This window comes from Manacus vitellinus, unplaced genomic scaffold (genome assembly GCF_001715985.3).
Source record: "Manacus vitellinus isolate BGI_N305 unplaced genomic scaffold, ASM171598v3 scaffold_64_pilon, whole genome shotgun sequence".
In the NCBI taxonomy this organism is placed as follows: Eukaryota; Metazoa; Chordata; class Aves; order Passeriformes; family Pipridae; genus Manacus; species Manacus vitellinus.
This window is the reverse complement of record NW_021940718.1, coordinates 1,221,134-1,233,140: the sequence shown is the minus strand read 5'-3', so window position 1 is coordinate 1,233,140 and position 12,007 is coordinate 1,221,134. Positions and strand designations below refer to the sequence as shown.

Sequence of the window (12,007 nt, the reverse complement as noted above, 5' to 3'; positions counted from 1 at the left end):
TGTTGCCCTGAATCATTAAAATCACGGAATAGCTGAGACTGGAAGGACCTCGGGAAGTCTCTGGTCCAACCCCCTGCTCAAGGCAGGGTCAGCTGTGAGATCAGACCAGGTTACTCAGCATTCCTGAGCATCCCTCCCGCTGCCCTTCGTGCCTGCATCAAAAATTGCCCTTAAATTACTGGATGCTGCTGCTGCTTCCTCCCTCTCTGTTCTCCTCTGCAGTTTAGGAGTTTCTTTGTGATGCTTTGTCTCTCCTGATCCCCTGTGAGCGCGTTTTTGGTGGAGAAATAGCTCTTTTGGGAGAGCAGGAGCCTCAACAAAGGGCAGTGGCAGGTCTTGAGTGTGTCTGTGATTCAGAGCTGAAGATCTTTGTACTTCACCACAGCGAAGCACCTTTTTAAGCTCCTGGAAAACAGATTTGTGTGGTAGGCTGGGGCTCCCTGTGGCAGCAGGCTGAGGCAGAGGGAGGCTGCAGTCAGGCTTGGAAGATAAATGTGTTTTTTATGTCCCAGGTGGGACTGTGACCCTCTGGCTGGCTCCTTCTGGTGTGTCCTTTGTTTGACTTTTGCCTCTCAGTGGATGGACCAGACATCTGTTTTCTCCGTTTACTTGCAAGAATGTCAGGATTTTGGGAAGGGAATGACAGAAGGGCTCAGCACTGAGGATTCTTGGATTTTCAGGAGGATTTTCTAGGAAGTAAAGAGGCACAGGCCCAGAGTTCAGTGAGGCCCATTGTTGGTGAAGAAGTCTCTCAGGTTTATCAGTGCTGTTCATATCCAGCCTGTGCTGGCAGAACAGGTTCGGGCCAAGGATTGAACACCAAGGATTTATTTGTGCTCAGCTGGAAATGTGACCTGTGGAGGATGCTTTTCTACAGCAGCTGTATGAAATTTCCCTTTTCCCTCTTCCTTCCCAGTTTCCTGTCCTGCCCAGCTCTCTGAGTAGTTAATGCAGAAGATAAAGAGGGTTCGTCTGGAAAACGAGACTGCAGGAAGTTGGAGAAGGTACGTGTCCAAGTCCCTCCCAGGGCCTTTATGGTGCTGTGGGACAGAGCAGTGATCACCCCTGGAGGGGATGAGGCTTCTGAAAAACCCCAGCCCTGCCCAGGGAGCTCTGTGTCAGGATCTGTGACTCAGGAAGTGACTCAGGACAATAAATTGTTTCACTGACTCCCAGTCCCAAGCTTGACAGTTTTTCCTTGTGCTGATCTCCCACCTGTGCTTGCCTGTCCCCTCCAGTCTAACACCTTCCCCTGAAGGAGGGCTTGGATGTCTCGTCCCTCTCACTGGCAGGGCACAAAGGGCATTATTTTAAAGGGCCTCCAAGGGGCAGCTCCGTGGTTTTGGGAGTGGGGAGAACAGTGTTCCTGCAACAACCCCAAATCATCTAAACCCTTGCCTCAGCACAGGGGACAGGGGGTTTCCAGCAAGATGCAAATCTCAGGTGTGCTGTTGCTGCCTGGTGTCTTGATCCAGCTCACCATTGAATAATGTAATCCCCAAATTCACCCCGAGATAAATCACTCCTTTTCCTTGTTTACTTACGTGTACAGTGTTGCCAAATACCTGCTACGTTTTTTCCCGGAGTTTCTTTTTACTCTGTATCATGCCAGGACCTAAATTTTAGGTGGGTTTTTTTCCCTTCCAGTGGAAGGTGTCCCTGCCCATGTCAGGGACTTGGAACTAAATGATCTTTAAGGTCCCTTCCAGTCCTAAACCATTCCATGATTCTGTGATTTTATGGGACTCCACCAGGCTCCAGCTGTGCCAGTGGCAATTCCCAACACTTCCACCTCACTTTGTCTGGTGGCTGCTTTGCTTATCCCACTACTCCACCCTGTCCTGTTGTCCAAATCTCCAGGATGAGGACAGTCCCAAGCTTAGAGCTGTGCTGTTCACACCATAAAATCATGGCACTACAGGCTGGAAGGGGCTGCAGGCTCCAGATCAGTTTGGGACAGTGACCAATCTCACATTTGTGGACTGATTTTAGCCCTTAAAGGCTAAACTTTCCCTTGTGAGGAGTCAGCCTGGCTGAGTAAGAGGGATTCATCAGCCTGGTGAGAGCAACCCAAGGGTCCAGCACCTTGAGTCAAAGCCAGATTATTTTAAGTGACTGAATTGACCTGCAGTGGGATTGGGTTGGGAGAATTGCACCCAGTTCATGGATTCTAGATGGATTCTAGTGGTCTCCCTGTCTGACAGGCCACACTCCTGCCTTCAGATGTGATCCCAGCTGCTGCAGTGGAGGCCCTGGATGCAGGCAGAGGCCACAGACACACTCACAGGCTCAGAACATCCCGTCACGTTCTCCTTTGTGGTTTCACTTGGGCTTCCTGCCTGGCTTTGATTGGAAAATACTCCTCTGTGTCTGTTTTCAAGCTGTGGCTTTGCTGCTGGGCAGTGGGTACCAGGAGTACCTACAGATTTATTTTGGGAGCTTCTTCTCGTGTTACTATTCGCACATTTTGTACCATTTAGGGACTTGCAGTTTGTGGGGATGGTGTATTTGCAGCCCTTGTGCTGCAAATGTGCCTGGAGTTTAAGGAAGTCCAGATGCACTGGGGTGTAGCTTTGCTCATCTCCTGCTGTAATTGCACAAAACCTCAAACTAGGTGAGAACTTCCTTTTGGAGAGTGTTAGAGGGTGAAAGCTGTGGGGAATCATGGAGTGGTTTGGGTTGGAAGGGGCCTTAAAGCCCATCCAGTTCCACCCCCTCCATGGGCAGGGACACCTTCCACTGTCCCAGGTTGCTCCAACCTGGCCTTGGACACTTCCAGGGATGGGGCAGCCACAGCTTCCCTGGGCAACCTGTGCCAGGGCCCCCCCACCCTCCCAGGGAGGAATTCCTTCCTAATCTCTAATCTATACCTGCTCTCTGTCAGTTTGAAGCCATTCCCCCTTGTCCTGTCACTACAAATAGTCTCTCACCAATCCTCAAGGAACATTCAGGGTTCTCCTGAAAAATACTCACGGTAGAAAGCGGGCAGAGTGTGTTCTTGTGGTGACAGAAATCACCATCCTGCTCCTTTCCCTTGGTTCTCTCCTGGAAAAGAATTCATTGTGCATCATCCTGAAGCTGGAGTGTTTGAGATTTGGGTTCTGTGTGATTCTTGCTTAATCCTTACCTGTGACAGCTGCACCTCAGAAGTTGTTCTCCTGTCAGTGCAGCCTCAAAGAGAGGCAGCATTCAAAAGCATCTCATTTGGAAATTTAAATCTTGAGTCTGCTGAAGAAAAGGCCTTTTTTTTTTTTTTTTTGGTGTAATCTTTAGTCCCTGGTTTCCTGTCTTGATTCTGTCTCCCTGGAGCAAATTTCTCCACCCTAATTTTGTTCAGCAAACTGAAGTTCTTCTGAAATTCTTTGTGACATTCTTCCAGGTGCCCCCAAAGCAGCTGAAATGTCCTCATGGAGGGACATCCTGCTTCTCAAATGGGGCATCAAAAACTGGTTTCCCTAGTCCTGGGCTCATTCCTGCTTAGCAGCAGATGACATCACTGACCTTGGGCAAATCTGTGGGTCCACCTCACCTCAAATTAACATTTGTGTTAATGTGGAGGTGGTTTCTGTCCTCTCCCTCAATGCCTGCCAGCTTGGAAGTGTCTGAGGAATGTGTGCCACGTTTTTCAGGATACAGCCAGGGTCTGGTCCTGCTGCCTTCTTGTCTCTGTTAGGAAACCAACTGCACTGTTTTCTTCCTATTTTCCCACCTCTCTTCCTTCATTCCTGGCCTCAGTATCTCCTCAGGTAAGTGAGTAGCTGTGCTTGGGTTTCAGTCCCTCTCCTCAGGTGATGAGCAGGTTTTCCTTTGGGACAGGAAGGGGCCTTCACTCCTGTGAAGGGCAAGAGTTTATGTGCCTTTATGACAGGTCATGGCTTTGATGACTTATCCATCCGAATTCCTGGAGTGGTTTTCCTTTGAGTCAAGCTGGTTGTTTTCTGCACCAGAATCTGCTGCTTGTGCTCATTTCTAGACCCAGTCCTGGGAGAGGGAGTTTTCCGAGGTGGATTATCTCCATTTACAGGGCTACACCTGGGATGGGAGATGGACTTCTCCTTTCAGTGCGTTTAAAATGCAGTCTTGGAGTGCAGAGAATCCTAGGATCTGCACTTTAGGAGTGCCTGCTTGATTTTTAAGGCTTAATTCTCTCCCTCAACTCCTCCTCCTCCCTCAGTTTTTTGCCCAGCTCTGAAGGGGAAACGAGGATGACTGCGGTGGACACGCTGTCGGACAGCTCCGAAGTGGTCGAGATGGAGGATGTGCCTTCCCAATTCCAGGTGCAAAAGCATTCTTGGGATGGGCTGCGGGACATAATCCACAGCAGCAGGAAGTACTCGGGCATGATCGTGAACAAAGCTCCCCACGATTTCCAGTTTGTCCGGAAAATGGAGGAGTCCAGCCCGCACTCGCATCGCCTCTACTACCTGGGTAAGCCACTGGGCCAGGAGCTGGGAATGGGGGCTGGGAGCACTTCCAAGCCAAACAGGCGAGGGAAAGGGTGGGAGGGATCCCCCTTTGTGAAATGAGGGAGCTGAGATTAAGTAACTCGAGGTCTGCAGGATCTATCCCAGAGCAGAGCCCACCCTGATCCCACACCAGCTTTGGGCTGTGACAGGGGGGAGTGTTGGCTTGGCCAGCCTGCCTTCCTGTGTCCTTGGGCACCCAGGGGATGGGGCAGGAGAAAGGATGTTCCTCAGACTCGGGACTTATCTCCTGCCTGTCTAGCTTGGGAGAAATGGGATTTACTTGCTTCATTAACCAGACTGACTTTCCAAGAAATTCGCTGTCAGTAATTTACTAATTACATGTTGTAACATATTAATGGCAGGGTGGTGGTGTCTCCTGCTTTATTAAGCGCCATCAAGGTAGAATGCTTTCAAGACTAGGGGAAAAAAATTAGTTGGGAATGAGCTATTACTGGCATTTGCAGGGAAATCTCCCTTTCCTTACAGGAGGGTGGAAAGCAGAATGTGTTGTACAGGTCCCTCGTTACAGCTGGAGCCACAATGTAATTAGTGACAGGTTTTAGTAACTGGATAATTTTGTGGTTGGTAACATGGGAAGCTTTATAGACTATAAAGAGTTTGTTATGCTTTGGGGCATGAGCTGATCATTACTGGGCCAGTAAAGAAATTGCCTGATGTGCAACTGCTTCCCTGGAGTGACCCTGCTGGTTTTTTTCCTATTTTTCCAGGTTTTGAGTGTAGGTCACTGTAGGACATTGGATGCTGGTTTTGAGGGACGGATTTGTTTTGCCATTAAGCAGCTCCTGTGTGCCAGTGACTTGATTTGTGTTCCTCATAAATTCTTGGGACACAAGTGCTGCTCTGAAGGGCAGTATCCAGAGTTGGCATATTTTTCTTGTTGAGTGTGGACAGTGAGGCTTGATTTAAAGCTGAATGTATTTCAGGTTCACTTTGTTACTGCTTTTCATCTAGATGACTAAAGATCTAAGTGGCTAATTTTAAACTTTTTTTTTTTTAATGTTCTGTTGTATGAAATGGCAACCAAACCAGCTACTGGTGTTCTGCCAGGGTGTGACTGTTCCAGGAACCAGAACCAGGAATGAGGATACATGAGTGTCTTTTCAGTGTTCCCTTCCTTAAGGAATTGTGGAGGGCATAGAACAGATTGAGCCATCACTTAAGATCAGTATCAGCCAGGTAATCCCTTCTCAGCTGCTCCCAACAAAGGGGAAATGCTGATTCTTTTGCCATAATGAGCATCTTTTGATGTGTGCTGGGAAATACTCAGAAGCCATTTCAGCACATCAGAGAATCCCAGAATAGTTTGGGTTGGAAGGGACCTTAAAGCTCATCCAATTCCACTCCCTGCCATGGGCAGGGACACCTCCCACTGTCCCAGGTTGCTCCAACCATGTCTTGGATACCTCCAGGGATGGGGCAGCCACAGCTTCTCTGGGCAGCCTATAAGTTCCTAAGTGTTTCACTCAGTGTGCTGTCACTGCCCCAGCATTAAAAAACCATTTTAAAGTTCTTACATGAACACTGTCAGTGACTGTGTGCTGGGGAGTGGGAAGGGGTCTCCTGAAGAACTTTCCTGTAGGACTGAACACTTTTCTTCACTTGGTAGCAAAGCCTTTTGGAGGAAGAAGGCAGTGTTTTTCTTGTAAATGCCAATTGATTGTAGTCAGCCTGAGGTCATTGGAGAAAGTTTTCTAACATAAGGAGAAGGGAAGTCCAGGTCACAGTTGCTTGAGTGTCAAACACGTGTGTATAAAGTCATTTGTTCCCCTGTGCAGTTCTCCTGTTTGACCATCTTAAATCATCCCTGGGCCCTCCCCACGGAGTTTCGTGTTGTCTCATGGCAGATGCTGCTTATGTTAAACACCACATGCTCAGCACTTTGGTGTTCCTGGATCTCCGAGGATTAGATCCTCACATATTGCTTTGCTGCCCGAGCACTTATTAATATTTCAGTTTTAATTTGAAGGAACTGCACTGCTGGGTCAGCCAGCTCCGAAATCTCTCTGTTCTGCCCAGAACATGTGCCGTGTAGGCAGCATCAGGGCACAGATCCCTGTGGGAATTTCTGATCCAGGGAAGTCTCTGCACCAGACGTAGAGGGGCAAGTTCATGGTCTTTGTTTTTGTTGAAACTGCCAAAACCGTGTGTCAGGATATTTTATAGACGTTTGGGGAGCTGGATGAAGGCCAGGAGCTTATTTGATAACCACAGTCAAAGGCTTATGTAAAATGACAAGGTCTTTTGACTCTGTAGGGTACTGTTTCACATTTGAATGGGCTCTCCAGAGCTTCCAAGCTTTTTCTTCCTCTCTTCCAAGCTGCTGCCTTGGCCTGAGCAAGGTCCCTGTAGCAAATTCCTGGATGAGAAACGTGGGGAGGGATGTTGAGTCACCCATTTAGGGAGTGGTGCTTTTTTTTTTTGAGCGGATCTGGACAGACACAGAGGGGAAAGTCGGACCTAATCATTTCTGTGGAGGTTGGTTAGTGTTAAATCTCGCTCAGGGAAAATTCCAAGTGCATGAATGTCTAAATTTAAATAGTTCAGATGTTATTCTGGGATTGAACTGGGAGCTGCTTGGCAATGAACGTGGGTAAAAGCCTCTGGGCAGCCCCAACCCCTCTGTTACCAGACTTTTGTTTCAATTTGCTCTGGGTGCTCTTTGTCCTGGCTAACTAATCTAAAGCAGGATGATGCTCTTGCCCTCCTCATAGGAATGCCATATGGTAGCAGAGAGAATTCCCTTCTTTACTCAGAGATTCCCAAAAAGGTACGGAAGGAGGCCTTGCTGCTCCTGTCCTGGAAGCAGATGCTGGACCACTTTCAGGTGAGTGAAATTGTGAGTTGAAATTGCATTGTCAGTGCTTGGGGAAACTGGGTGTTGCTGTGGGGCTGCTGTGGTGGGTACATGTGTCTGGTGTCTGTCATCCCTCCTGCTTTTAAAAAGTTGGGAAAGTTGAGTTTAAATTGCTGCTTTTGCCCCACACTCCGTTGTGAGTCAGAAATTTTCTCCTCCCTGATTCTGGTATCTTAATGTCCTGTGTCACTAAAAACACTGCTGCAGAGAGTGCTGGGGCTGCTCTTTCTTCCCTGCTAAAAAGGTTCCTGGTGGAAAAGGATTTAGCTGTCTTGACCTTGTTTGGGCTGCTGGTCCTCCTCAGGGAAATTCAAGATCCCCGGAAGAGCTTTTGTTTGCGGTGTCTGACATGGAAACTGTTTGTGAAGGCTGTAGATAACGTCATTAAGTTAATTGGTTACATCTGATTTGCATAAGCAGAGCAAGTGTAGCTCTTCTCAGTTCATGCTGAAGTGCCAGCTGCAGAAATGAGGGATTCAGAGTTCATCTCTCCTGTGGAGGGAAATTTGGGGGCTGGGGGTGGTTTAGACCTCCTGGACCCCTCACCTGGAGTACAGGAATTGTGGACCTGGACAGTGAAACTGCTGCCTGGTTTGGGCTGGTGGGATGTGTTTTGGCCAGTCTTGGAGGGTTCCTGTTCTGTGGAAGTTTCTCTCCTTGCAGATTCTTTCAGATTTTTCCTTACCTTCAATTCTAGGCAACCCCCCACCACGGGATGTATTCCAGAGAGGAGGAGCTCTTGAGGGAACGCAAACGGCTCGGGGTCTTTGGGATAACATCTTATGATTTCCACAGTGAGAGTGGCCTGTTCCTCTTCCAGGCCAGCAACAGCCTCTTTCACTGTCGAGATGGGGGCAAGAATGGATTCATGGTGAGCCTGCTGGGGATTCTGGGAATGTCACCTGGAAGGGACTTTGTGGTTTGGGTTGGAGATGGCTCCACATGGAATCACAGACTGGATTAGGTTGGAGAGGACCTTGAAACTCATCCCATTCCAGCCCCCTGCCACGGGTAGGGACACCTCCCACTATCCCAGGTTGCTCCAAGCCCTGTCCAGCCTGACCTTGGACACTTCCAGGGATCCAGGGGCAGCCACAGCTTCTCTGCCCAACCTGTGCCAGGGCCTCCCCACCCTCCCAGCTGATATCCCATCTAGCCCTGCCCTCTGGCAGTGGGAAGCCATTCCCCCTTTTCCTGTCCCTCCATCCTTTGTCCCAGGTCCCTCTCCAGCTCTCCTGGAGCCCCTTTAGGCCCTGGAAAGGGCTCTAAGATCTCCCTGGATCCTTCTCTTTTCCAGGCTGAACAATCCCAGCTCTCCCAGCCTGGCTGCAGAGCAGAGGGGCTCCAGCCCTCAGAGCATCTCTGTGGCCTCCTCTGGCCCTGCTCTAACAGCTCCACATCTTTCACATCAGCATCTCTTTGGTTCTGGTGGTTTCTCCTGTGTCCTGTCAGGGCCGTGTTTGCCATCACTCCATGGGCTGTGCTGTATCTCTGCTTTAGGCCTTTTGGCTGCAGAGCTGGAGCTTGGTCCAAGCCCTGGCTGTGTCTGTTGCTGCAGGTGTCTCCAATGAAGCCTCTGGAGATCAAGACTCAGTGCACGGGGCCACGGATGGATCCCAAAATCTGCCCTGCTGACCCAGCCTTCTTTTCCTTCATCAACAACAACGATCTGTGGGTGGCAAACATCGAGACTGGTGAGGAGAAGAGGATGACATACTGCCATAAAGGTAACTGCTGCTTCCTGCCAGGTCCAAAAGCAAATTCCTTCTGAGAAATGCGGCCTGGAAAAAATTTATGGCTTATTAAGTCTATTCTTCCTTTGGATCAGCTTTTTCCAAGGAGATGTAAATGCAAATGCTCTGTCTCCTGTTTTTCCCTCCAGGCTTATCCAATGTTCTTGATGACCCCAAGTCTGCTGGTGTAGCCACTTTTGTCATTCAGGAGGAGTTTGATCGGTTCACGGGCTATTGGTGGTGTCCCACAGCTTCCACAGAAGGTCAGTCCGTGTTCTGCTCATCCAATCCCCACCCTGGGACTGCTGCCTCCTGCTAGGAATGATATTTTGAGCACAGGTTTCCTTTGGCCTGGGTTTGAGCCCTTTCTGGACCGAGGGAATGAGACACTGAGGGGATTATAATGGTGCTCAGAGGAGTCACTGAGAGCTGTGGCTCTGCAGGTGTTCCCTCTGCACCAGGGCTCCAGGCAAGCCAGAAACAGCTGGAAAACACTGTGGGGAACATTCTTGCTCTTTGTCCCAGGTCCAGAGGACTTGAAAACACTGCGGATCTTGTATGAGGAAGTGGATGAGTCAGAGGTGGAGATAATTCACGTTCCTTCACCTGCCTTGGAGGAGAGAAAAACAGACTCCTATCGATACCCCAGGACAGGTGAGTGAAACACCTGATGCAGCTCTTGACTCCCACTGGCAGCAGCCGTGGAATTGGGGCTGTAAACTTTGCATGATTAATCTGGGGCCTTGTGTAAAAACTGGTTGTAAATGTTGAGGCCTAATTGAGTCTCTGAGGCCAAAATCTACAGCAAGAAAGGACCGGGATTTGAAGTTGGGCCTAAATGAAAGGGTTGCTGAGGAAATGGAATGTGTCTGGTGGCATACCCTGGAATACATTTGGAATCCCATCTTTCCTCACTCTTCTGAGAACATGCACAGCAAGGCAAAGCAAACTGTTCCCATTCCCATAATGACTGTGATGCCAGTGGTGTTTGCTCACTTGCATATTTGATATTTGTACATTCACCCCCCCCCATTTCAGCAGGACCAGGGGCAGTTCCTCTCTAGAAGCTGTGTTTTGTATAATCATGGACTGTTCAGGTTGATCATCTTGGTGGTTTTTTTTTTTTCACTTCTCTGCAGGCAGCAAAAACCCCAAGATTACATTAAAACTGGCAGAATTTAAAACAGACAGCAAGGGAAAGGTAAGTGATGACAACTCGTGATGGGACACTGCACAGGAGGGTTGACTGTTTCTGAAGCTCCTTAGAATTAAAGCAAGGTCACTGAGATCCTAGATAGTGTTAGTCTGGTTTTTTTAATCCTCTAGTAACACCTGGTTCTCTAATGTGTTTATCCAAGGAACAGAAAGACTTGAAAATACTCTGGTGGAGATTCAGCTGGGAGCAGGGAGGGAAGTGGGAAGCAGGGTTATCCTGGTGTTGTCCACGTTAAGCAGGAGGGCTGCAGCCTGATCTAATCGTGGGCTTCAGTCCCTGCCTGTGTCCTTTCCTGTGGCTGAATGCCAAAATCATTTTGCTTTGAAGCCTGGTTTTTTTTCCCTTCTCTTCCTGCTGTTCGTAGCAAGCCTTGCTTCTCCCGGCCTGACCCTTACTGGTTAAACCAGGCCAGTGGTTAAACTTCTGTGCTCTCCCACCTCCCTGGGCTCCCCCAGGAGGAGGTGAGGAGCTCTGATAGCAGCCTGAATTTGGTGTTGGCCCTTCCTCTTGCTGCAGATCGTGTGTGCTCAGGACAAGGAGCTGGTGCAACCCTTTGCTGCGTTGTTTCCCACCGTGGAGTACATCGCCCGCGCTGGATGGACCCGGGATGGCAAATAGTATGTCCCTTTTCCTTCCAAACTAACATTCCCAAGGGCTTCTCTGGTTGCAGACCCTCGACATGCTTTGCAGTGTAGTCATGGCCTGGTTTTAAAGCCAGAAATGGCACGTGAATATTTGGCTTCTTTGGTGCTGTAACATCCTAAGAGTAGGAGTGAAGCAAAGGAAGAGCAGAGTGACAGTCTGTGGGGTTTGTCACAGCCACAGAGGTAAATGTGATTCATTAGGTGGGCAGTCCTAGGGGATTCTTTTGAGTTGAAGATGTTTCACACGACTACAAAATGTTTTTCCTGCAAATGGAAATGTACTGGAAGCAGCTTTGTCTTTGCTCATTGGTCCAGTTTGTGATCAAAGCCAAATGTATCACAGGACAACAGGCAGGTTCTGTGGTGCCATGTCCTTTCTATAGTGTGTACAAGGGGAAGGATTGCTCTGGGACTGGCTGTTGCTCCAAATGGGATGCACAGCCTTGCCTGAAGAGTTACAGAATTCACCCCAATCTGACTGGTTTGAGATTTTAAAGCTCTGAATTTTTTCCCCCTCAAAAGCCTGCTCGGCTGTTAACCGGTGTCTGTGCAGATCAAGTTAAGGTGACTTGGCTGTCTTTGAAGGTGGCATTTTCTAACTCATCATTAATTTTCTGCTCTGGGAAGGAAATTCAGAGAGCTTTCCAGCAGGTAATCCCGGAGGTGATTGTGATGTTCTGCACCAGAGCTTATCTAAATGTGCTGAATGTCTCAGCTCCCGAAATCCGCGGTGCTGGGGAAGAACTGGCTCTTTTCAAAGCCTGTCTTTAATGATGAGACTTCCCTTGATGCACTTCCAGGCTCCAGGGTGGCCTCACTGTGCAGTGGTGGTTTGCCATCTGTCATGTTGAGAGCCTGCAGTGCAGCACCACTTCCAGGGACTCAGAGAGGAACAAGGCTGAGACTGGAGTGACTCCTTCACCTGGCACTTGGCTTTAGGTCTGTGCCTTTCCCTGTCAGTGCAGCAAATGGATCACTTTGAGAGGCATCACCTCAAAGCTGGCACACAAACAGAGCTTCATAGAATCAGAGAATCAGCTGGGTTGGAAGGGACCTCTGAGATCATCCAGTCC

General features: G+C 49.0%; 1 protein-coding gene across 2 annotated transcripts in view; it reads left to right on the top strand.

Annotated features, from left to right (window-relative positions):
• Positions 1 to 915: 915 nt before the first annotated feature.
• DPP9 (dipeptidyl peptidase 9) overlaps positions 916 to 12,007 on the top strand; it is a 20,384-nt gene continuing 9,292 nt past the window's right edge. For both annotated transcript variants that reach the window (XR_003916242.1, XM_029963932.1), the window contains exons 1-9: positions 916 to 1,004; positions 4,175 to 4,428; positions 7,199 to 7,311; positions 8,039 to 8,212; positions 8,900 to 9,068; positions 9,224 to 9,337; positions 9,600 to 9,728; positions 10,214 to 10,275; positions 10,807 to 10,907. Coding sequence is in view for 1 of the 2 variants with exons in the window: in XM_029963932.1 (XP_029819792.1) it covers positions 949 to 1,004; positions 4,175 to 4,428; positions 7,199 to 7,311; positions 8,039 to 8,212; positions 8,900 to 9,068; positions 9,224 to 9,337; positions 9,600 to 9,728; positions 10,214 to 10,275; positions 10,807 to 10,907 (1,172 nt within the window). In the remaining variant the exon portion in view is untranslated. The remainder of the gene's footprint in view (positions 1,005 to 4,174; positions 4,429 to 7,198; positions 7,312 to 8,038; positions 8,213 to 8,899; positions 9,069 to 9,223; positions 9,338 to 9,599; positions 9,729 to 10,213; positions 10,276 to 10,806; positions 10,908 to 12,007) is intronic.